Here is a 25,517-nt window from a genome sequence, read left to right on the forward strand (position 1 = left end):
GCCTGGCCGCAGCCCCTTCAGGGTGGGGGAGTCCCACTGGGGTGCCTGGCCAGCCTGGGTGAGGGCCTGAGGGCCCTTTTCAGGCTGGCCATGCCCCCCGGCAACCCAAGCTACCAGCTTCTCCTTTTTTTCTTTTAAACATTACAGGAGATTATTTTCTATAATTGAAACTTTGTAGCCTTGAGTGGAGCCCAGGGCTGGCCAGGGCAGGCGGGAAGCTTGGCTTCCTCCATTGCCGGGGGCAACCTCAGCCTCCTGCTCGCTCCAGCTTCATGGCCGCCACCATCTTAGTTGGGTTAATTTGCATATTTGCTCCTGATTGGCTGGTGGGCGTGGCTTGTGGGTGTAGCAGAGGTACAGTCAATTTGCATGATTCTCTTTTATTAGATTAGATGTAATGCTGATTCATTGGCACTGAACTCAGCCAATAGCACTGCAACTTATGTTTGAAGTCAACTTAGCTCCATCAGACACATCGCAGCCTTCAGTGCTTGGGAAACTAGTCAACACTTTGGCATGATGCTTACAGGCCACTGTAAACAGCAAAATCACCCACAAAAATATGAAAAACCTGGCACTAACCACACTGCAAAAAGGACACTGGGTCACAGGAGGAGCTGAGAGCAGAAGGCAGAGCCTCGCCGTGCTCCCCCTGCGTGGAAGACGTCCTGGGCAACTCCAGTCTGTGGCTCTGCACATTCCGAGAATGACCAAAAGGTGCCACAAATGTTGCTTTGGGTTACAAATAAATTGTTATAAGTGGCAGATTCAAATAGGGAATCCACAAATAATGAGGATCACGTGAGTCAACTCCCGGGGGGGCTCCCTGCACCCTTTCTTCTCCCCTGTGAAGTCAGGAGCACAGGCTGCAGCTGGCCGTACCTGAATGCGGAGCAGCAGGTGCCGGTTGGCGTGCTCCAGCTTCTTCTGCCGCGTCTCCAGCTCTTTTGCCCGCTGCTGCTCCCGCTGCAGCTTCCGGATGTAGTCCACGGACGCTTTTAAAATGGTGCCCTTGTTCCAGCGCATGTCCCTGATGAAATGCAAGGAGACAGACTCTGTATGACTTGAGGATCAATAAAAATGCAACAGTCAGAGCAGTTTCCAAAGATGCGCTACCGAGTGCAGGTTGGTATAGCTACTAGTCACCATCCCCTCTCCCCCCACGTACCCCGAGGAGCACTCTGGCATGGGCTAGCCTGGGTCAGAGCTACAAGGTGGAGTCAGGACCTAAAAACTTAGGTCTGTTGGTTGTAAAGTCAATATTCTTAGCATCGTATGAAATAGCTACAGCTTTCTAGGACAATAACATTAACTCAGAGAATAAGCTGTGGCAAAAACATCCCATGATGCCTCACTACCTGACTGTGTGAGGCACACAGGTGGCATCCTTGAACTGCATCGTGGTTTCCATGGACAGGTTACCTACTTCTCTGTCTGTATTTCCTCTTTGTAAACCGTGATATTCCCCTCGCATGCGCAGCCTCATGGGATGTTTTTGGAATCAAAGGGGGCACTTTATATAAAAATGCTGCAAAAAGCTGAGGGTGCAGTTCTAATGTGTGAGGGGCTCCATGTACTCACTCGATGGCTCATTATATAGCATTCACTAGGTGCCAGGTGCTTTCCCAAGAATTGTACAGCTCATTTAGTCATCACAACTCCATTTGACAGACTGAGAAATTCAGGCACAGAAAGGTCCAATAATTTTCCCAAGGCCGCACAGCTGGGAAGTGGCAGACCAGGAAGCCTAGACTGCCTGGCTTCGAACGCAGGCTCTACACCACTGTGCCATTCTTCCTCGTGTGTAACTGAGTCCTCAAAACCACGAGGCTAGGCAGGGATACTCTGATCGCCCCTTCTTAACAGCTGAGGATGAAGCCCGAGAGCTCCAGCCAGCACAGACGTCTAGGAAGGCACCGGCTGGGAATTCAAACCCAGCACCTGCGGTCCACGCCCTCAGTCTGTGATCACCACAGCACTAATGTACTCACATGTGAAACAAATAGAAACACCATTTAGAGCACTCCAGATCAATGACTAAGAATGAAATTATAATTAGGTAAGCAATATTTCTATAGCACTTTACTCTGAGTCCTTTTATAGACAATATTCATGATGATAATGACGATAGTGATGAAAACAAAAATACTTGTAATGTATGAAAAACCTCCAAAGCTTTACTCTACAGCTGCTCCAAGTGGATCAGAAGTATCAGGTGGCTGTGTGCATGGAGGGCGGTTAACACAAGTCACCAAGTCACTGATCCTCACATGGGTTATATAAAGAACCAAATAGAGTTCTCCCATGAGAGGCAGCGCTCAGGCCCCTGAGAGTTCCTGGGGGCAGATCCCCAGGGTCTGAACACCAAAGATGGCAGCAGGGAGGTGTCCTGGGATTGAGCCAACTGGCTAATTTCAGGGCTAATATCCAAGGAAGAGAAACTTTAGCAGCCAGAGAGAAAGGCAACTATACTGAAACATACCTTGCTGAGGCCAGCAAGGCGAGGACAAGTTGCTGAAACATGCACACAGCCACTTCATTTTTAAGAAGTGACGATTTCAACCAGTTATCTTGGGTTTTACTTCCTTGTGAGATCCAAAGAATTAATTATGCTTCTGGACTTAAAAGCAGGGTTTTTAAACTTTTCTGTCTTAACGAGAAAGACCCACTTTCACACAGAAGTGTACATAAATCTCTACTATGGAAATCAACAAGAGCAGGTGTGCTGAGGGCAGGCGAGGGCGTGGGGCGAGACCCTGGTCAGCTGGACTGTCTCCTCAGTCGCCCAGGGTCGGCTCCCAGGCACGGAAACAGTACAGATGACTGTCCATTTTATCTTAAAACGATGCCTACACATTCAGATCATTATCAGTCCAGATTGTCAACCTAAGTAACGGAATACAAAGGAGAAAGGCAGGGGGAGGCTCTCACTCCCGCCCAGAACTTCATCCTCTGGTAAAGAGATTCCCATGCTAGTCTAAAAGTGAGAGCTGATGAAGAACAGGAAAGGGGGGATCCATTCTCAGCTATCATGCCACACTGAGGACAGGAAATGAAGGTCACAACTCCCTCATGGGATAAATGTGTGAAGCAGAGCTGAGGACTCGAATGTTCTGAGTTTCAAAATGGTTTTCCTTGAGAAACCTGGAAAGTAAAATGTGGAGCATGGAGACTGTGCTTGAGCACTCATTCATCAGAGCCACCTTACAATGGTCTTACTTTATTTCCTCACAAATACCCCGGCAATAATGTGAACAGCAAACTTAATCAGCCGTGCATGAATAACGGCTGACTTCATCTTCAAATTTTATTAGATAGCTAAAAGGTCATATTCACAGGCTAATTTCATTGAATGCCAGTGGGAGCCATTAAAATGTGTACTTCCTGGAGCCCCTAACTTCAAATGGGCCGATGTCTAATGGATAGAAACTGCATGTGTTGTCCTGTGTGCTGCTGTTGCCAGCAGGAAAGAGATCTTTACCACTGTGATCCCCCAAGCAGTGGGCGCGAAGAAAGAGCTGAAATCCCAGGAGCTGACCTATACTTAGGAGAGGATTAAAACGTACTCTGTTTTTCTAGAAGGGAAAAACATACAAAGAACACGAACGTTTAAGAAACACACACAATTGAGCAAAATTGTTAAACGTGAAGTCTGCAATATCAGCTCTCAGTGCCTACAGATGCTGTTGGAGATGAAGAGCAGCCAGCAATACCTTGCTTCAGCACGTGCTGAAATCGCTGTCCTGCAGAAACTGGTAACTAATTTTGTTTAGCAGCTCAGTGTTTGTTTGCCAAGGATTCTCCTCACACCCAGAGCTACCTCATGTCCAATCACCCTGTTGGACAATTCGGTGCACTTCCCTCAGCATCTTAGTTTGATAAGACTATTAAAAGCAAGATGGATGGAGTATTTAGGATTAACTCCAAGGAAAGGGGGACTTCTTTACACTGGTTTTCATAACGGTGCAGTTTTTGCAACATAGGGAAAAACATTAAGGTACAAAAACTATACGATGCAGATGAATATGCAATTGTACTTACGGATCATTGGACTTGGGAATCAATGTACCTAGTTCTTTAATGCGGTCATTTATGTTAAATCTTCTTCTTCGTTCAACTTCAAGAAAAGAGCACAGGAAGGACTATTAGCAACAGCATCACATTGGCATGAACGTATCTCATTAACGACATGCATGTATCAACCTTAGGGCTCAGGACCACGAAACCTGACCCTGTATTTCCGTGTTTCCATGGTTTTGGTACTAAAGTTAAAATAGTTTTCAAATGAGCTACCTTTTATCATTAAGTAAGCCCTGAGATATACAGTTTCTCATTTGGTCCCGTCACAACCCTGTAATGGGAGCCACTGTACTCCATTACAAACAAGAAAACTGCCCTGGGCACATGAGGGAGGTGAGGACACAGCAGGAAGTGGGGAGGGCCAGGACCCCACCCTGGTTGCAGACCAGGCCAGACTCTCTGCAAAGGGCCCCTGCGGATTTCGGCGCCACTGGCTGAGTGGCCAGAACTGAGGCCATTATGCAGGTACATACATACCAGGAGATAAAACAGATTTCCACAGCCTATTTATTGGCCAAAGTCAAATGTGTAATGTTAACCAGGTAAATGTGTTTGCAGTGCAAGTCTGCTAATAAAGAGCACTGGGTGCCAAAACTTGGATCTTACATAACTTTTACATATCCCCAAATATCATTCTTGTTTTGATTTTTTTAAAACTCTTTAAAAATGTAAAACACTTTCTTTGCCCACAGGCCACACAAAAACTCCTGCTCTGGCCCAGTGCTTCCCAATAGGAACATAATGTAAGTCATAGATGAAATTTTAAATTTCTAGCAGCCACATTAAAAAAGTACCAAAAGGTGAAATTAACTTTAATATTTTAATAAAGCAATATATTCAGATTATCATTTAAACATGTAATTAGTATACAATTTATAAATTTGATATTTACATTCTCTCCTTTGTACTAAGTACTGTACTCGTACAGCACATGCTCACTTCAATGAGCCACATCCCCATCCCAAGTGCTCACCAGGCCATGTGACGTGTGGCTGTGGTCTGGATAACCCACCAGAAGTTACGTCCAGCGCCTTTACCCTACATCACCAGCCCAACAGCATTCCCACTCATAAATCTAGTTGTATGTTCTTCTTAGGGGAGGGTGAAGTAGCAAAGCATATATGTTAATAAATGTTTTTAATTTATTAATTCCAAATAACTTAAGGTCTAATAAATTGAATTAAAGATGTTAACTTTTTACTTTAAATATATTATAACCTAATACATATTTATTATTATTATGTTATTTTGTATAACTTAGTACATATTCATATTTGATTCACTTGAATAAAAAATATTGTTCACTACTTCCCAAAATACGTTGCATTTTTAAGCTGAGTGATGATCTCTATCATTACATCAATTGTATATATCACTGTCTATCACTAAGCTTTTATAAAAATAGAATAGGTGATGCAATGGTTCTGAATGAGGAGCTTTTGCACCTCTGATCAGCTTAGCTGATCTCTTCTGGCAATGTTCCTTACTTTTCCCAAGCATATAATAATCATAATTCAAACAATACTGAAATACATAGAGTGAAATAAAAGCCTCCCAGGACCCAGCTACAATTGCTGTTGCGTGTCTTCTACGTCCCTGGCGATGACAACCTCTGAAAACACACACACGGGCCTCCGGCCACGGTTCTGGGGCCTCTTTCGGTCCACATTCACTTCTTCGTGACCCGGTGCTGCCTCCTGGTCTGAATGCCACACAAGCTGAGGCTCCACAGTTACACATCCAGCCTGGCATCTTCTGGAACTCCAGACTCGCACGTCCACCCCCTTGCCTCCCTGGGGAGCTCTAGGGACAGTCCGCACTCTGCCCAGGTTCCCCCTCACTTTGCAGAACTCAGTCCTGGAATCAATACTGCACCTCTGTCGTCTCATATCCCACAGCTGCTCCAGCATCAAATCTGTTGCCTCTATCCTCACAGTATTTCTAGAACAGTCCATGCAGCTTCATGGCTACTGACAGAAGCCACCGTCTCCTGCCTGGATTCCTACAATCCGACTACCTGGTCTCTGTGCTCCACCCAGGCCCAGTGTTCCCCACCCGCGTTGGTCCATCCAGAATATCCCAGCGGGGGGGTCCTGTGCAAAGTAAGGCAGAGCACGGCTGTCCTTCACTGAAAACCCTCCATCACTCCCCATCTCACCTCGACAAAAGCCACGTCCTCAAGGCATCCCACAAGTACTGGCAGCCTCCATCCCTCCCGCCTCGTTTCTACCCTCTCCCACTCCAACTATATGTTTACCATAACTCATCTGTGTCCCCCTTCAGCCCGTAAACTTCTTGCTATTCCTCAACCACTTTGGGACTCCACCCCCGACTTGGAGCTTCATAGTGGTGTCCCCCCTGCCTGGAGCACTAGTCCCAAGTACTGCATCTGCGTGGCTCTGTCCTCACCTCCCTCAGGGAGTGACTCACACTGTCCTGGGAGCCCACCCTGGCCACCCTATTTAAAACCAACCAACACTCCATCCTGACACTCTAACTGCTTGGTTGCACTTTGTCTCCTCATAAAACTTCCTGCCATCCGACATCCACATCATTCATTCATAGATTCATTTACATGACTTTCTACCATCTAATGTCTGTGTATTTTCTGTATGTATGTATATATTTTCATTGAGGCATTCAAAACACCCATATGAGCCTGGAACACAGTAGGCCCTCAGTAACTATGTATTAAATAAAGAATGATGCAGTTATAGTAGATAATATTAAAAATGATTCTGCATCTATCGTTTCTCACTTAATAGCATATTGTTGACATCTATTACTGTCAACACTTAGATGTATTACATTTTATTTTTAATTCAATGCTTTCCCTCCCGAACTTTTTAAAATTATACAAGTGGTATAAGCTTATATAAACTTGCAAAACATACAAAAGTGTATAAAGGAAGAAGTAAAAACCACCTTTTACACCATCAAACACCTGTATTTCTTGTCAAGGATGAGGGTGACTCCCAGAACCTCTCGCCATGCACCCATAAACACACACAGGTGCACATAGTAGGTGCTTTGTATCTAAGGAGACACTGCACGCATTGTTCTGCTTTGTACTCAGCAATGTATGGTAGACGTCTGAGTCAGGTGGACTAGACCACCCCATTCTTCTAAGCGACACTGAGAATCCCCGCATGGAGGCACCATAATTTACTTAGAAATCCTCTACTGATGACTATTTACAGTCCAGCGGTTCTCAACCTGTGGGTCGCAAGCCTTTCACAGGGGTCGCCTAAGACCATCGGAAAACACGTATATAATTACATACTGTTTTTGTGATTAGTCACTATGCTTTAATTATGTTCAATTTGTAACAATGAAATTGGGGGTCACCACAACATGAGGAACTGTATTAAAGGGTCGCGGCATTAGGAAGGTTGAGAACCACTGACACTGTTTTCAAGTTCTCCCTCTTTTTCAGTGTATAAGAAGTGTTTTTGCCAGGATTTGCATGTACATTTCATTCCTATCATAATACTTTATGTTGAACACACCACCTTGATGTATTGGTTTTCTCATCTATTCTGCCGGCCCCTGACTTGAATCTAAGCACATAGGACGGGAAACCTGTTTGTAGAAAGTGCCTCCCATGCAGCAGGGGCTCAATAAACAGAGTGGAGAAATGGGTGTGTTCTTTTGCACATGCTGGCAATATTCTCACAAGATAAAATGTGTAGAAGAGAAAGAGCTATGCCAAAGGGCAATCTAACCTTCAGTGTTAATTTCTAATGGTTAGATGCGATTTTAGGATTGTTTTATAGCCCTCAGAATTTGAGCTGACCATGCTTGCACTTTGTCAACTATGAACTTGAGAGATTAGATGAATATTGTTTTTGACAAGTTTTGGATAATGCCTAATTATCTTACTTATAAGGCATTTGAAAAGGAGAAATATCTAAGAGTAAAATTACTTGGAAGCCAGAGGAGACCTAATATTAACTCACATCTTTTGGGTAAGAGACGAGGGAAGCTTCCCATCACTGGATGGGACTGGCCAGGGCAATACCCACTTAGAAAGACTGCCCCTGGGGACCCAGCAATTCCATCTCTCAGCTCCTAACCTGGAGCAACAAGCTCCCCTGCACATGAACCTGAGGATCCATATGACTGATAACATTTAGCTGTAAAAATCGTCTCTCTCTCTCTACCCTCAGAGACCTAGCCTTTCCGCAGGCAATCAGTAACCCCGAGGCAGCAGAAGACAGGAGCCGGGCCTGAGGAATGGACCTCTGCAGGAGGGAGAACATCCTGACTGGGCTGTGTCAGCTCCCCAGCCCTGAGGTGGAAAGGCCCCCTGGCTACTTTCCTATGAAACAGACAGAGCTGCGCTCAGACACTGACTCCCCGGCTCTCTCCTGCCCCGGCAGCTCCCAGTACAACTCGGAACCCCCACCCCACAGTGCCCTGTGCTTTATCCTATAGAATCTGTAATGCACGCGCCACGCTACCAGGAGTCCGGGCTCTGAGCATGAGCTGCCCGCTCTCCTGGGTGGCATCATTCATGATAAAACAGCCAGTCTCCTGCCAGTTCTCAGGATTTAGGGTGTGGCTCTCTCTGCCAGCACCGGGCTGGGGGTTAGCAGTGGGGAACACAGGTTCCTTCTGTTTGGTAACAAACAGAGAGGCACATGCACAGTTGTCCACCTGGCACTGTTTACAACAGGGACACACTGGAAACAGCCCCAGCAGCAGGTGGCCATGCTATGGAGTACTTAGCAACAGTCTTTAAAGGCAATGGCTCAGTAATTAACAGTGGAAGTCTTCAGGACATGATCTGAGGAAAACAGCAAGCAGCAGAGTGTGGACAAGATGACAGCGTCTGTGTTTCCTCATCATAGAGCAGTGCTTTCTATTCTGGGTGTTTTCTAAAGACAAGGAAAGAGGCCGAGAAGACCAACAGCAAATTGAGAAGAGGAAAGATTATCCCAACGATCGCAGGAGAACTCCGGCCTTATTCTCTCATTTCTATAAGGACAGAGCATCATATGTCACTTATATTCTTAAACATCAATGTAGGAAAGAGAGCACCGGAGGCCACAGGATGAGACACTGACTCACACGCACACTGTTTCCTGCCTCCAAGCCAGTCCCTTTGTTTGTTTGGTTTTTTTTACCGTGCAGCCTCTTTTACTTGTTTATGAAACACAAATCTTACGTTTTTATAGGAACAGCGTAAACATTTGATTAAGAGTAAATTAAACACAGACAAATAATTTTAAATGTTAAAATATTTTTACATCACAGGTAAAGTCAGAAATTTGGAAGGCTACCTCACCCACAGAGAGACTACCCTCCAGATGATTCTATTTTTTCCTTTCAAATCTCACTGGAGAAGGTGCTCCCATAACCCTGTATTGTTAATAAGTTCCAGTGTGAGCACCACTTATAATTGGGTAGTTGGGGATCAAGTGTCTCTCACTCACACACATACAAAACCAATACTATAAACAAGGAAAATAGTCTTCAGGGTACTGGAAAAATTTCAATTTGATCTGAGATAAAATCTGGGGAAAATATATACCTTGGTTTCTCTGAAAAATAATTTCTGCCATAAAATATACCTTTAATATCACAGAAGTCAATTTCCCTCTAAAATTTCTGGGGAAAAAACTTGATAAAAGTGAACATCAATTCCAACATCCAATATGACAAGCATCAGTTCCAACATCCACGGTGACAAACAAAACCAACTTACTCAGGTTGTGATTGTCCTTTTTTTGTCTCTCTTTAGCCAACGCTCTCGCTTCCGACTCTGTGGGGAAAATACACGCTGTGCACGTGAATGAAGTAATTAGAAACTGGAACTGGTCAAGGCACACGACAATGTGAATACAGAACAGCCCCTTTTTCCAGGAGGCAAACTCATCTAACCTGACTCTAAACAATACTAAAAAGTCTGCATTTTTTTCAGTTGAGATATATATCAAATAAATGCAAACCCGTGGCTTCTACAAAATGGTGAGAGACCAGTCGCCGGGTCACAGCGCAGGCGCACTGGGAACAGACAGGCGCAGAGGAGAAAAGCAGCAAGTGCTACAACCTAACACCCCTCCCTCAGGAGTCAGACCGGCTTTCCAGGCAACAGAACTTTAAAGTCTTCCTTTGATGCCTTTATATCACACACTGAAAACTTGCAGATGGAGAAGCACAGGTTGCACACGGGGTCGTTAGATGTATATTATTATATACACTTATATCCATAATTCACAAGCTGAATGAGTGCAACTGGGGAGGGCAGCCCCAACATTTCCAGGGTTTGTTCCTCACATGGAGGGGACAGGCAGCTGTTATTTTTGCCCCTCCACCTCAGGATCTTAATTTGTTTTGTTTCCTTTTATTTCTGGGTTCCAGCTGGACCCCACCGTTCTCTGCCTGCCAACTTCAATGCACCAGCTGTGGGCCAGCTCTGGTCAAGGCGCCCAGTGGGCTTCTGTGCATTTGCGCTGTGACCACGTCCCCCCACCCTGGCCCTGGGAGGAGGGTTCCCTCTCAAGGTTGGGTACTCATTAGTATTCATCCTTTTTTAGTAGTTCATTGCCTGTACATGGTTGAAGAATATTTTAAACCTCTGTTCAAATCACTGTACGGTTTCGTCCTCGTGTTTCCCCACCTAATACAGGTGGGAACACTGGTCTTAATAAAGACCATCCCTCCCCACCTCTTAGGTCAGATCGCTGACTCCTAAGCCTGCTTGCCTTTGGTGACATCATGCATGCTGCCCCTCTAGCACCCCAACTCCTGTCCATTGGCTCCCTTTCCTGGCATTTTACCCTGTCCTGTCTAGGTAAGTCACTTTTTTAGATGCAAGTGACTTTAGAAGTATACTATCCATTGTATCTGCTTTTTAAAAATTTAATACATTTATACCCTTTCACCCACTTCTTCCACTCCTCACCCCTGCCTTTGTGGTTTTCCCAGGTTTTTGAAGAAACAATCATATACATAATTCAAACTCTACTTTGAACTCAAGTAGTAAGAATTTTAATCATGTCGCTCTAACTATATTTTATTATTTAATAAAGATCTTATTTAGCAATATTTACTAAAACCTCATGGTGCTTTTCTTTCCTGTAGGGTACTTACTACTTGGTTGGCCTTTGATGGTTTCTAATGTATTAATTAGTAATCGTTTTTAACCCAAATCAGTGATTTTTTTTTAAATGTTTTTCTCCTGCCACAATTTTCTGAAGTAGTTTTTAAAGATACCAATAGGACAGGGATTTTTTGCACCAAATCTATATTCCATATTCTCAGTCTGTTCACCCAAAACCACAGGATGCAAAGACCAAACAGAAACAGGGGGTGGGGTGAGGGCCATACAAGTCAGCATGGTAGAATGCCAGGCCCACATCCTCACATTTTAACAGCCGAATGCCTTCCCTAAAGCATTAAGCAAAGGGGAGAAATGGGTAATTTCACACTTGCCTCAGAACAAACAATAACCATCACTCAATTCTGTAATTTATTTTTTACTCTGTGTAATACACCTTTTGCACTTAATACAGCAAAAATAATAGGAGGCATCTGAAGATGTAAGAAACATATGCTTCCCCATCCCAGCTGTGGGCTTAAGGGTCTGTGGCAGGAAAATTCACACAGGGGCCCTCAGATGCCTCCAGGGGCTTGGCAAGTGACGAACACACCAGACCGGGCAGAAGCATTTACAGTGCTGTCTGCTGTGCCCCCTCCCACCGCCCCCAACAGAGCGGCAGCAGTCACAGATACACGAGGGCTGCCGCAGAGCTGTGGTACAGGGAGCAAAGGCAGCCCGGACTCCCAGTATCTCAAGAAGTACCGGACACAAGGATTTTCAGGTAAAGTCCTCCATCTTAAAATGTTGCTCTAAGTTTTACCTGCTGCATAGATTTTTAAAAGTATGTCTGTGAGTTGGAAACAGACTGGAGGTCACTATTTTGATTTCTTTACGCATCAGAAAATCAACAGAAAATCCCTATTAAGCAGCACATTTGCTAGGTGTTTACCTGTGAGCTCCCTTTTTATGTTGGGAAGGTTGGCTGGACAGGAGTTGCTGACGGTGAGGCCAGGGGGGGGCAGTCCTTGATTGCCATAAAGGTCAATCAGGTTTCCGGAGACAGGTAACTGGAGAGAGAAAAGCAGGAACGGAAATGAGTTGTTGAACGAGTCCTAAGTTATTCAGAAAAAACCATACCCCATATTAGACTTTATTTAAAATAAATGGTTTGATGTAAAAAGTCATTTTTAAATTAGGAAACATGAGCTGTTTGCCTTTCCATTCACTCACAGGTGCAGTGTCTCCTCGGCTAGTTCCCCTTGCAAGAGGAAGGGACACAGGCTCACACCCACAAGCGGTACAGGCCCGGCTGGCACAGGACGCCCTGCACAGCTCAGGGCCAGTGCGGGTGCTGGCTGTTGCTGTAAAATAGGGTTCTATATGGCATGCCTTTCTCACTCAGTCAGGATTTTCACCAAAGCCAATTTTCTTCCTTCCTTTTCTTCCTCTTTCTCTTATTCTCTCTCTCTCTCTCTCTCTCGTAAGGAAAAGCAATGAAAAACATTTACTTATTGGAAAAGAAATGATTTCCTTATTGCTAATGGAAAGCTTTTTTCTTGAAACTGAAATCTTTCACAAAGCCACTAGAGGGAGCTCACAGACTTCAATAAAAGTAAAAATTTGTACTTAAAAAAAAGAGAGAGAAAAGGAAGTATTTAGCTTTCTTAAGATAGGTTAAAAGCAGTTTTCTCTAGCTCTGAATTGAATATTTTAAAGTAGTAAAAATATTTTCCCCAACACTGGCGTCCTTTTGTTGTATATACATTTTCCTGTAACTAGTACATGGGAGGAGCTTGATGGGCCCATTTTTGTAGATATAAGAGATCCAAGACATTGTGCTTTTCCCACTCCCTGAGATAAAGTTCTAAGGATTAACTACAGGGATAGTTAAGTGAAACTTCCCATTTTTACCCAATTCAATTCCAGTAGCTGCTACTGCCTGGTAAGACTTTGCCTCCCTCAGCCCTGCCCTTCCTTGATTACATATCTGAGCTGTAAACTTAGACAGCATTCAAACATGATTCAAAAGTTTAGTGACCAAGAGATACTGAGTAGAATTGTACTGCATATTCTACCTTTCTTCTCTCAAATAGCCACTGACATACAGATGCAAATATCACACAAAGTAAAGATAGAATCAAATGTGTTTCCTCTCATGGGCAGCCACCCGCCATCCATTCCTTTCATGGCTTCTAAACAAATACTCTGTGAACTAAACTCCAGGATCAAGAGGGGGGGAGGGCCTGCACACAGTAAGATCCTTCCTAAGGGTAATATGGGGCTAGCTCTGCTACGGTGGGTGGGGGATGAGACGCCACCAGCAGAGCAGGGCTCTCTCTTTTCTACTAGGCTGTTGCTCCTTTTGAAGGACAACACCTCTAACCCATCCCTGAGGCATATAAACGAAGCAATGGGATCATGTAAAAAGCTCCTGGACCACATTTTCAAGGCCCTTTAACTAAGAAAGTGATAAAAAGGTGACTAATTATTAGCTATCATTTCACAAAATTGTTTCATTTTAATTAGGTCACCTTCTTAGGGTCAACCTTGCCTTGTGTGTGTTCAGTGTTATTCTTGTCCAGCATAACACAGCAGAGCAAAAGGTACTCCAATGTCTCAATACCATAGAGTTGGAGTTGAAATTATAGAGCCACTATGACATCTCGTCACCATCTGGATAACAAAGACTCCTCCCAGCTTCCTGAAATTTCAAATTCAGGGAGAAGTACTGGGTACTATTAAACCAAGAAAATGACTCCAAAATTCAATATAACAAGCTAAATAACTATTCCCGTAGCTCTGGAAATAAATCATATGTATCATGTTTTCAAATGTAACTTGTAAGCAAAACATGCAATTGTGTTATGATGATGATTGATAGGGATTTTTAAATTCCTGTCATCAATTCATCTGGGGAGACACCTAACTGACAGCTTCTCCAGGACAAGGACATATTTCCTAACCATTTTCTAAAGGAAGATGGTCTGTGTACATATGCTTAAGTGCAGAATCGCAGAAAGAGGGAGAGACAAGAGGGTGAAAGAATCAAAAACTGGGAACAAGACAGACAGACACAGGAGTGTGGGGTAGAAAATAGGACGAGAGCCACAGAGGCAGAGGGGACAAGGGATGGAAAAGCAAGGAGACAGGCTGGCAGGTGGGTAGCCAGAGACAGACTGGGGAGATCCAGCGAGGACGGGACTGGAGGCTGGAGCGGCATGAACCGGCAGTGACTCCCGGAGGGAGAGGACCTCATCTTACCCACCGAGTCAGACAGCGTTACTTCCCATCAGAAAAGCAGCATAGAACCCTCTTCCTGCTTTGGCGACCTTTCCTATCCTCACAATTACGAGCTGGCAACAGAACCCGGCAGCGTGTTTTGCTGGGGAAAGTTGAATTCTGTGGGGGCTAGTCTGGCCCAGGCACAGAACTAGACAGGCTCTTGTGTGTTATATTACTGATTTTACAGGAGAAAAGCCACAGTTCTAGCTGCCTGCATGGTAGGAGGCCCATGTCCCGTGTTCTTAGCAGCAGTGTGTGTGTGGGGGGCGGGGGGGGAGGAGGGGAAGTCTCAACCTGCTGATATTAATGAGAAGCTGCAGTGTTCAATTAATTTTCAAATGGCCCCAAACAATTCAAACCCAGAACAATCCGAAGTATGGAGAGTCAAACTCACAAAGTAATACTGTGGCAACTCCACACCTGGCTTGGGAGCCAGAGACCAGCTCAAGCCGGCCTCGGGCATGCCTTGCTTTGATACAGAAATCTGTGTGCCGTGTCAATTGCCAACAATTGGCTGGCCATTCATCAGCCTGCAGCTCACATCGAAACACAGGAATCGGAGTGTGGGGCTGAGATGCTCACTCAGTATCTCAAACCAGTGATTTTCCCTCCAAGGGACATGTGTCAATATCAAAGACATTGTTGGCTGTCACAATTGGGAGGGGGTGCTATTGACACCTATGGGTGGAGGCCAGGGGTGCTGCTACACATTGTGAAGTCCACAGGACGGCCCACAACCCAGGATCATCCACCTCACATGTTAACAGTGCCAAGGCCAAGAGGCCCTGCCCTAAATGGTGGCGTCTGTCCTTTGTATTAATGGCCGCCCTTCGTTGAAGCTACTAAAAGGAAGGTTGATTAAAATGGTACGGCTTTCTAATTGAAAATTAGTCTCCCAGTCGTGCATATTTAAGAAAGGATGCTGTGGCTCCCCTTCTGGATTAGAAAAACTCCCCCATAAACACAGTGAACATCAAAATTAACTCCAAGCTTTGGAGCTAAGGAAGTAGAGGCATCTTCCAATCCAGGGAGGGGTGTCTGCTGGACTGCCCAGCACCTTCACCTGGTGGACAAGACCTCACTTCTGGCACCGGGACAGCGGGGAGCACAGCCCCTCGGCAAACACGAAGGTGGACTCACCTGGGGGTGTGACCCAAACTTGGTCTGGATGAGGTTGTTCAATTTTCTGATCCACCAAAAATGATTACTTTTCCAAGTAAATGATCATTGTAAAATATTTCCCTCTGGATAGTCCCCCTCTGAGTATCAATTGGGCACTGTTAGCACAGCAAACTGGGACTTCTATTCCTTGTTTCCGATGCCACAAGAGGCCTTTGTACTCTCAGAAGAGTGGTTTCTGGACTCCAATTCCCTAAGGACAGTTTCCTCTCTGTGTTCCTTCCACTTTGTTTTTTTAATAACTTGAAACAAAGATTTCAAAGAATCAAATAAAAGGGAAAAATGCCTAACATGAAAAACACTATTTAAACTTCACTGTGGAAAAAATTAAAATGTTAGTAAGTTGTAGTAGCTTTGTTATTTAATTTTGATAACCAAAACCCAAATTTATTAAAAATAAGGCTTAACTAACATTTAGTGAGCGCATACCAGGGCCAGGGCTGTTCAAATGTTTGGTTTTTTTTGCAGATGAATTCTTGATTCTACTGTTTAGATGCTGTTTTTATCCCCATCGTCTGGACTAGAAAAGTGAGGCAGAGAAGTCAACTGGCTTGGGAGTATGTGTTGAGTGCAGAGGTGTGGCTCAGAGTCTGTGTTTTAAGCCTCTACAACACACTATCTTAGCAAAATGCTGAAATAGTTTTCTTGTGGGAACGCCACATGCCTTTTCCAGGGTGCGAATATAGAAGAGAAATGAACTCCAGGACAGTCAGTGACTTCTGAGGGTGGTGACTGGTTACTATTCCTCTCCCGGCTGGGAATCACTTCAACTCTGCCCATTGGGGTGGGGAGGTCCTATCTGGGAACTCTGCTGAGATGGCCTCCCCGCTCCTGACACCCTTCTCCATTCAAGGTCTGCCTGGTGCCCTGTCCAGCGGGTGAGCCCCATTCTCAGAGGAGCACCCCCTCACCTGCATCCAGAGGCCTCGCCCAGTGTGGGCTGGGTATTCAGCATTTAGTGAAGCTAAACCAACCTTCACTTCACTGCAGGAGCAATCAGACAATGAGGGAATATGATCCAATGTGGACAGACTGAGGAGATACATGGATTTAGTCTAAAGCAGAGAAGAAATGGGGTCATGACAACTGTCTCCAGAGGTGCTGTCACGGGACGAGTTCTCCGTGAGGTGAGCTGCGGCCCATCTGGGATTCCCAGAGACTCACTGTGAGGACCATCTGGGTAGCGAAGCATGAGGCTATTCTAACATGCAGCTGGACATACTCAGGTGCTCAATAAATACCACCTGAATAAAATACTATCACAATTATTTTATAGTGTAATAAATTACACTTGATAATTAAATACGTTGAATACAACTTGTGTCAATGCTAACTGCTATACATCCTTTATGGGATGACCATGTGAGGGAGACGCAATTATCAGCCCCACTGACAGATGGGGAAATGCAGGGCTTCAGGAAGCCAAGGAACGTGCAATGTCACTCGTTAAAGGGCTGACTTCGGGTTGGAACCCAGGTCTGATGGAAACCTCCAGCTCCTAGCCTTTGTGCATCACTGCTTCCCTGGAGGCATTAGAAGCTGGATTCTGATTTCCGGGCTGGGGACACAGAGGACATGCAATAGAAGGTCAGTGCAAGAAAAGGGTAGCTCAGATGTCCTTTTGTTGAGAAAAACAAAAGCAATGATGATTTTTAAATTATATCAATTCTACAGTCCTCCTGAATGGGCCCAGATATCCACTAGACACCACTGGCAAAGGGACCACCACACCACCAAAGTTCTTTTGGGATGACTGGGCATGGCTGATTAATGCGGCTGGGCATGGAAAACACTAGAAATATACCCCTGGCCTTGGGTATATTTATAAATTCCCGAGGGCAAGCTCACCTGGGCTTTTGCCTGCCAACAGGTGTGGTCTGCCTCACAGGAGGCACAAAGCTGGGAAGGGAAGGGGTCCCGGAAGCCAACCGAGGGCTCAGAGAGGACAGCGCGTTTGCATGGACACATCTGTCAGGATGGCAGAACGTTTAGTTCTTTCAAAATCAGGGGGTGAATTTAAATGGGAAGGGGTTGATAAAAACTAAAGATCCTAGAAGAGGCTTGAGATTTCAAGGGGTGTCCTTACCCCTCCAGACATCAGGTAAATGAAGTTGATGGAAAAGAAAGGAAAATGCTAACTATAAAAATGTAGCTTACTACAATGTAGGCGTAAATTACTACATTATCATACTCCCTGGCCAAGAGAACTTATTATAGGAATTTAGTTTGTAAAAATTCGTTTATTGTAGTAAAAAAAATCACATAAAATATACCATCTTAACCATTTTTAAGCGTACAGTTCAGTGGCGTTAAGTATATTCACATTGTTGTGAAACATCTCCATAGCTTTTTCATCTTGCAAATCTCAAACTGCACCCCTCAACCAATGACTCCCCTTCACCCCTATGCGAGTTCGCGTTTATGCTAGTTATTGAGGACTATGCTAGCGCGTGGCATTGCTCTCGTGGGAAGCGACAGGACTGGCTGGGCACACACAGACTACTGCGGAGCCGACTGCCACGCTTCCTAACCCTGTGACAGCAGCAATGATAACCCCACCTGACTAACAACTCGCAGAATAACTGCAAGGACAAAACACACCTGCACTGAGACCGGCAAAGAGTAACAAGACACAAATGTAAGGAGCGAAATACAGTGAACAACACAGGTAAGGCTCCAAATTATAGGAAGCAGTAACACGTAAGAGCAAATAGTTCTACTTTTTAAAAATTTACTAAAATAGAAATAAATTTTGCTGTTGATGGTAACCTGACTATCCCCCTATCACCTGTGAACAGCAAGATGCTGCCTTACAGACTGCATTATTTCTTCAGGCTAGAACCCTGCTGGGCGCAGCAGCCCACCGGCCGGGGCAGCGTGCGCTCAGCGGGAGAAGGACATCAGGGGGACAGGAAGGCCTGCCGGCCTGCTGAAAGTGGACCTGGACCCCAGGAAAGTGGAGTGCTGTTAACTTAACTTTTGATGTCCCAGTCCCGAGATAATTCTCTGTTTTATTATTAATACATTTCTTGATGAATCACTTCCAAAGATAAACTAAAAGTTCTGGAAAAGGAAGAGAACACTGAAAACAGCCCAAGGTTTTCCTTAAAGAAAAGTCATTAATACCGTATTTGCCATTTGCAAGGCAGGATCCATCAAGCTCAGGATTTCTTCATTGTAACTTGATTCTAGGCTAATGATGTCATCGATAACATCATCCATCTGCAGGAAAAAGGGCAATGGGAGAGAGAGGTAAGCAAAAACCATGCAAAGCAACCCAAAAAGAGATCCTACTCTTTTCTTACCCAAAGCAATAACGATCTTTAGATTCTAAGAACTGTCCTCTTTCTCCAAAAATGTGAACATGACTAAGGCCATTAGCACACACAGGTGGCAGGGATGGTGCTGTGCTCAGGGATTTTCACTGGCTAAGATTTACCTTCCACAGTAGCCCAAATGGGGACGGTGCTATTATTACAGTTGTTTTCCAGGTGGGATAAACAGAAGCAACTACCCCAAAGTCACTCATGCAAGGCTCAGTGTCCCAGGTTGAACCCAGGCTCTCAACTGCAGTGGTATTACACTTCCCAGGCCCTCCCTGGAGGAGGGAGACATGGCGGGGGGGGGAGGGCAGTCCGGCCCTTCGCTCCCGTCAGGGCGTGGGGCATGGCTCTCGGGCCTGGGAGCCTGCACTGATCTCACAGTGACTTGTAAAGTAAGTTTCTTTTTGAAAAACTGCCGTGTGCTCAGTGCCCGCCGGGGACTCCCCAGGACGAGGTTATCATCACAGCCCTGGAGCGGGCATTCCCACTGGACAATTGTATTCCTCAAGTATCAAAGCACCAGCTGTGACGGTAAACAACAGCGATTACGTGCGCATCGCAGCAGCTGCAAGACAAGTCAACGAAAACATTTCTCCAAACACCTTATGTACATGGGCTAGTTGTGAGTGTGTGTGTGCGGGCGCGTACACACACTCATACACACACACACACACACACACACACACACACAACACAGTCTTGGATCTTAAGAGTCCTTCGTAAGCACATGACAAAATCTCAGGACTCAGAGACATGTTCCTGTGGGTCCTTTTTTTTTTTTTTTTTGCCACTTCCAATTAAACAGGACGGGCTCCAGTATCATGGGATTTGTTGGAACTTTTGTTCTCTCTCTTTCTGTACTGGAGGCAAAGCCCCCAATCTTTAATGCTTCAGTGGGCCTATCTGTAAAATGGGTTAATAATGCTCACTGCCTTATTGGATTCTTATAAGGTTTCAGAATAAATCATGCAAAGTGCTCACAATTCCTGAGAACAGTGATTGGAAGTCAATTTTGAATAATTGCCAGTATACTGTTTATTAGGTTCCATCTCTAGGTATACCAGTTTTATTTGTTTTGTTTGTTTTTAAGAGATAATTTTCTAATTATGCTAGTGAACAGGCAAATGGGCCAAGGGACTTAAAAAAAACCTTTCTTTGTAAGTTTTTATTTTGTTTTCACTATAAAAATTAGAGGACCTGGTGTGCTAAAGTTTTTAAATAATTTTTTCCTTTATGAAAAAAGTAATGCAAGCTGATAACAGAAAACAAAAAAGCAATAATTTTTGTGGCTTATTATTTTGCTTTCTCTTAGAAATCTATACACACATTTTAAATATATAACTATATCAATAAATGAATGTAGCATAATTTATCTACCCATTAAATAGACTGTCATAGAAACTTTACTTGGGAAAATATCCATGAAATATTATTAAATTAAGTTTCAGAATATATGCTCCATGAGATTCCATTTTACAAAACAATATATGATAACATATGAACCTATTACTAATAATAGCCTATCAAAATGGCTACCCTACACATTTGTATAATGTACACTGATGCTGGTATCTAAATGAATTAAAGCATTTTAATTTTGTTTATTGAACTTTATGTATTATAAGCACTATTTAATTACTTAAAGCAACTTAGGGAAATGCATTCTACATTTACTCTCCTTAGTAATTATTTAATCTTGAGACGCTATGAAGAAAATGGCTCTATCTATAGCTTTTTATCTTTAAAACTAAATCAGTAAAAGGACTAAAGGAAAATTCACTTTTTCTAAGGGAAGAGTAACAACAAATGGTACAGAGTGTACAGACCCTGACCTCACGAAGCCCAGAGCTCTAGGGCACTTCTCATCATAACAAGTAAAATAGCCGAACGGTTTTCACAAACGACAATTAGTAGATATTTGAGTCCCATGGGATACGCAGTACTGCATAAAAAATGGGAAACAGTGTATATGATATAGTCAACTCTGAAGACTCACAGTGAACATGAGAACTGAAAAGGTTCTCACTATTCCTAAAGAAAAAACAAACAAAAACCTGCATAATTGTATTTATTTATATAAAATTCTCTTTTTTGGACCACAGCATATTCCCTACCCCCTTTGCCACTTGCAATAACACTTGTTAGTATCCTGTACAGCAGCCCAACAGGAGTAGAAATTAGAGAAGTGACTGCATGACAGGTGAAGTGGTTACATCTGCGGTCAGGGAAGCATTCAGAAACATGGACATGTGGGGGTGTCTTAAAGGATAAGTAAGGATCTGTCACAACCCAGAGAGAAAAGGAGTCTTGGCAAAATATAAGAGCATGTGTGAATGCCCTGAGTTGTGAAACAAAATGGAATATAATGGAGTGAGTAGGAGTCTTATGAGTTCAAACCGAAATAAAAGAGATAATACATAAATAAACAAACAAACAAAAAATCAATTAGGGGGCCCTTAGGCATCAGGATGGGGTGATCAGCCACAAATTCCAATCCTCATTCCCAAGTGTTCCATCCTGGGCCCCAAGCCCCTCAGTACCTGCATGCAGGACGCTCGGGAGTGTGTGTTCATTGTTGGGCATTCACTCTCCGCCCTGTTTTGTTCTTCAAACTTATAAAATCCCTGCAAAAACACAAGCAAGATCAGCCCATGACTTGGGTTTGCAAATGACCTTTCAACCACATGTTCACATGAGGCTGACTGTGCAGCAACAAGATGAACTAAGTTTTCAAACAAAGGTGAATCTGAGCAATAAATGAAATAATGAAAAAAGAACTTGCATCAAATCAGCCTATTAGATGACAAATATGGGCAGAGAAAATAGGACAGTTGGTTTGGGCAGTGGGGAAAAGACTTGGTTCATTTAGAAATTAAAATCAAGCAAACTTCATAAAAGTCACTTTGGAGTTTCAGAGTACAATGAAACTCCATTAAAATGAGGCTCATCACCTCATAATTTGGAAATGACAGACATTAAGTCACAACTCTCCTCTCGGATTTCTATGCACCAGATTCTGAGGCCATGATTAGTAGCGTCAGGTGTGTCTGAGTCTTGTCTCCAATCAGCCTTTACAAAAGCAGGTTGGATGGGCAGCAGCTTTTATGATAAAATGGAATTTATCCAGCAATTAAACACTTGCCTCTCTGTTAGATTCTCGTGTGCTGTATTATTCAAATCCATCCACACACATTCTGTCCTCTTTTCTCCACTCAGAGAGAAATACAAGCGGAACTTCTAAACCGCCTGTCCCACACCTTGTCTATTTTTGCTTTTCCTTTTCCACCTTCCCTCTCCTCTCTCTCTGCACTTTCACTGCTTTGTAAATGGAAAGGCATTGAAGAGAAGAGAACTCTGAGCAGAGGCAGCGGAAATGGGGGCGGGGAGCGGCCAGGTCTCCACCTGTGCCATCGCCCAAAACGCAGCGAGGCTGCGAAGGGCTGGGCGCTGGGCAACCTGGGACAAGGCCGATGAATGCAGCCGTGCTGATAGACCACAGTCCACAGTCAAGTGCAGGAACAATATCCAACAGACAGTCATTTAGTGTAAGAAAACAGGAGAGGGAAGAGACATGAATTACCTCTTTTTCACAGTTGGAGTTAAGTGTGAGCATAGCCATGGGGCTGTTGGGTGCGCTGCTCCCCGGCACTGGTGGCATGACATGATCGCCAGGCTGGTTTGGACATGGCAAGCTCAGGACTTGGTTGGCATGTTTATTTGCTAAAGTGGTAGAAAGGTACTGCTTTACCTGCTGCCTTTGGGCTTGCTGTATGTGGTACTTGGTGGGGTTTTCGAGGTGGGTCTGCACCTGAACATAGCCGCGGAGGGGAGAGAAGACAGCGCTGTTATTTGTGAGTTCGGACAGCTCTTGTTTCAGGCACAGACATGAGACGTGCCAGTCCGCCGACAGAATCAAGACCAGTCCCGGTTGCATACCAGGCACTGTGCTCATGGGTTTTTATATCACTGAATTCAAAGCCTCACTCTTAGGACTTGGGCTCACACTTTGCCTGTTTTGTTTCCCGGGGAATGAGTGGCATATCTCTAAACCTGGTCCTTCTTCTCATGTCGAACTAAAAATATGCAACTAACTGTATGGCAAAAATTTCTCCAACACACCTGAACGGGTTAATTAAGATCAACACAATAGAAGGAGCACAGCATAACTCAATTTATTTCACTTTCCTTGTCAAACAGAACAGGTCTTGTTTTGTTTAAATTCCAAAAGAAACACCTGTAAAATGGTTATTGAAAATAAACAAAAACGTGCTGATGATTAAAGCAGGTGTTGTGGATTAATTCCTCCACTTTCATTGGACACAATTAGTCAACATCTTAATTAAGATTGTGAACTCAACCAAAAAAGCAAATGCCCATTAAGTAGCTTCTTTCAAAGCATTAACACTTATATGTGTTTTTAAACACATGAGTATTAAGTTACCAGGATATTTGTCCTCCTTTCTTATTTCTCATAAGTATTAATACAGAATTAAAAATGCTTTTTTAAAAATCAGTGATACTCAAAATCACTTTCCCTTGATAAACATAATTTACTCTTATGAGCTAAGCACAGCCAAGCACTGGGGGGGGGGGGGGGGGCCTGCTAATATTTACTTTGTTTAAAAATAAAACTGAATTACTTCTTACAATAAATAGCACCAAACTACAATTATTTCTACAATTGAAAATAGTGTCTATTGCATAACGTGAAAAGGCGAATTACTCAATGTACTGCATTATATCTCAGAGACTGAATAGGAAGAATGAAGCTCACCTGATAGTGATTATATTCTAGCATTTCCAGCATAACAACGGTTGGGTGGCCCCACTCCAACGAGAAACGGTAGGCTATTCACTCCCTCTACTTTCTGCAGTTCCAATCGGACTGACTGGCATAGAGAAGGCACTACACACAAGGTGTCCCGAGGCACCGCCGGAAACTGTCACAGCAGCCCTGCTTATAATAACCTCAGCTAATTAGTTATGCATGTAAAAGCCCGTTCACACAAGGGCTGTTGTTATTTTTTCGGGAAGCAGTACAAGCCTGGTCTTAAATACTGATATAAATGTCCCCCCTTGGCTTGACGTCATGCTTTTTTTCATAAATATAAAAGAACCTTTTAAAGTGAAGAGCTATCAAAGTCAAACTCAGTGTCAGATCAAGGCCGCTTCACTATTCATCTTTAGTTCCAGTAGGATTAATAGACAATGGTATTTCTCTTCCAGCCGTAGGTCAGAGCTCTGCCCCCTTCGGATAACACACTGGCTGGAAGCTGCTGCTACACATGACGTTTCCTAATGGCCAAGCAGCCGCCACTCTGACTGCAGGACAGAGGTCCTTCTCGAGTGGAGGAGTCTGTGCTGAACCCGCAGGCCTGTCAGCCTCATCTGCATCCGTCTCCACGTGCATCTCACCACTAGCTGGACAGATGTGCGGCCTCCCTCCTGACCGCGCATCAGGAAGAGGGGGACGCTCCTAAGTAAAACAGAACGTGTGTGCTTGCGCACCACACACTGAATGTACCTTTACGTGGAAGTCTATTTAAGAGGAATAAATGTCTCCCCAATTTAACCCTCAAATTAGCAAGCATGGAAATTTACTAATGATCTTTCAATATAATTCTTGGGGCTAAAGGAGAACAAGATTTATCATATACACAACTCATGCATTTATATATTTACTCATTTATTCATTCTATTACTCGTTGATATTATATGTATATACTGTACACAGCATAGAATATACATTGTGAACAAAGAGATGGTTGCCAACTTACGAAACTTATGGTCTGGAGTGAGGCAAAGGAAGAAAAAAGGCTAACAAATATACATCTAAAACTATGATAAGATTAATATTCACTGGTGAATTGGGAGCTATTTTAGGCATAAAAATCTGAAATTCAATAATTCTGTCCACATGCCCAGGATAATGAAGCCCTTTAGATTATAGTCTCCAATGGTTTCAGATGACTAATCTGATGTGCACCAGAGGTTCAGAGACACTCAAAGTTCCAGAAAGCGCCTGGACACGGGAATAATGAGGACAACAGACATTACTAAAATAAACATAAATGAGGCCAGTGAGTGCAAAGTGCTTATCTCACTATTACACTTAGAAAAGAAAAGGCTGCACATTTAAAAATAAATGGCAATTCACTGGCAGATCCTCATTCTTTACTGAATCAGACTTTGTGCTTTAGTAAGGAGAGAGGCCACGTGATCTCCATTTAGCTTTGCCAGTGAGGTCTGCACCACATCCGCGGTGGGGTGACCGGAGCGGGATGTCAGTGCCTTTTTAGGTTTCAGATAAGTTGAGAACAGACTGGCTATAAACACTATGCAGTAGATATATCATCTCCAGCCATTTCCAATCCAAACACCTGGGGCAGGAAACATGATTGAGATTCATGAGCTATGGGGCATAATAGGGAGTGGTGAGGTCTGTGGCAAACTAGGGGATGCACACTTCACCTAAAGGAACGGCTGACTGGTGGCATGGGAATAGCGGCCAGTAGAGCTAGGTCTTCCACTTCTTCAATTTAGCTGGCAGACTGAACTTTTTTGAGTAACATTTCCCAGATTAAAAAAATGACACCCAATTGTTT

General features: G+C 43.9%; 1 protein-coding gene across 5 annotated transcripts in view; it reads right to left on the bottom strand.

Annotated features, from left to right (window-relative positions):
• MITF (microphthalmia-associated transcription factor) overlaps positions 1–25,517 on the bottom strand; it is a 91,402-nt gene that overhangs the window by 6,952 nt on the left and 58,933 nt on the right. The window contains exons 3-10 of one of the 5 annotated variants that reach the window (XM_006769936.2): positions 22,661–22,720; positions 22,493–22,585; positions 21,453–21,536; positions 18,716–18,811; positions 12,078–12,195; positions 9,791–9,865; positions 4,042–4,117; positions 883–1,030 (exon numbers count right to left, since the gene is read on the bottom strand). In XM_006769936.2, the coding sequence (XP_006769999.1) occupies positions 883–1,030; positions 4,042–4,117; positions 9,791–9,865; positions 12,078–12,195; positions 18,716–18,811; positions 21,453–21,536; positions 22,493–22,585; positions 22,661–22,720 (750 nt within the window). Of the gene's footprint in view, positions 1–882; positions 1,031–4,041; positions 4,118–9,790; positions 9,866–12,077; positions 12,196–18,715; positions 18,812–21,452; positions 21,537–22,492; positions 22,721–25,517 lie in introns of all 5 variants that reach the window. The other 4 variants (XM_015567946.1, XM_015567945.1, XM_006769934.1 and 1 more) reach the window with 4 other exon arrangements.

The sequence above is a fragment of the Myotis davidii genome, unplaced genomic scaffold, assembly GCF_000327345.1.
Source record: "Myotis davidii unplaced genomic scaffold, ASM32734v1 scaffold821, whole genome shotgun sequence".
Taxonomy (NCBI): Eukaryota; Metazoa; Chordata; class Mammalia; order Chiroptera; family Vespertilionidae; genus Myotis; species Myotis davidii.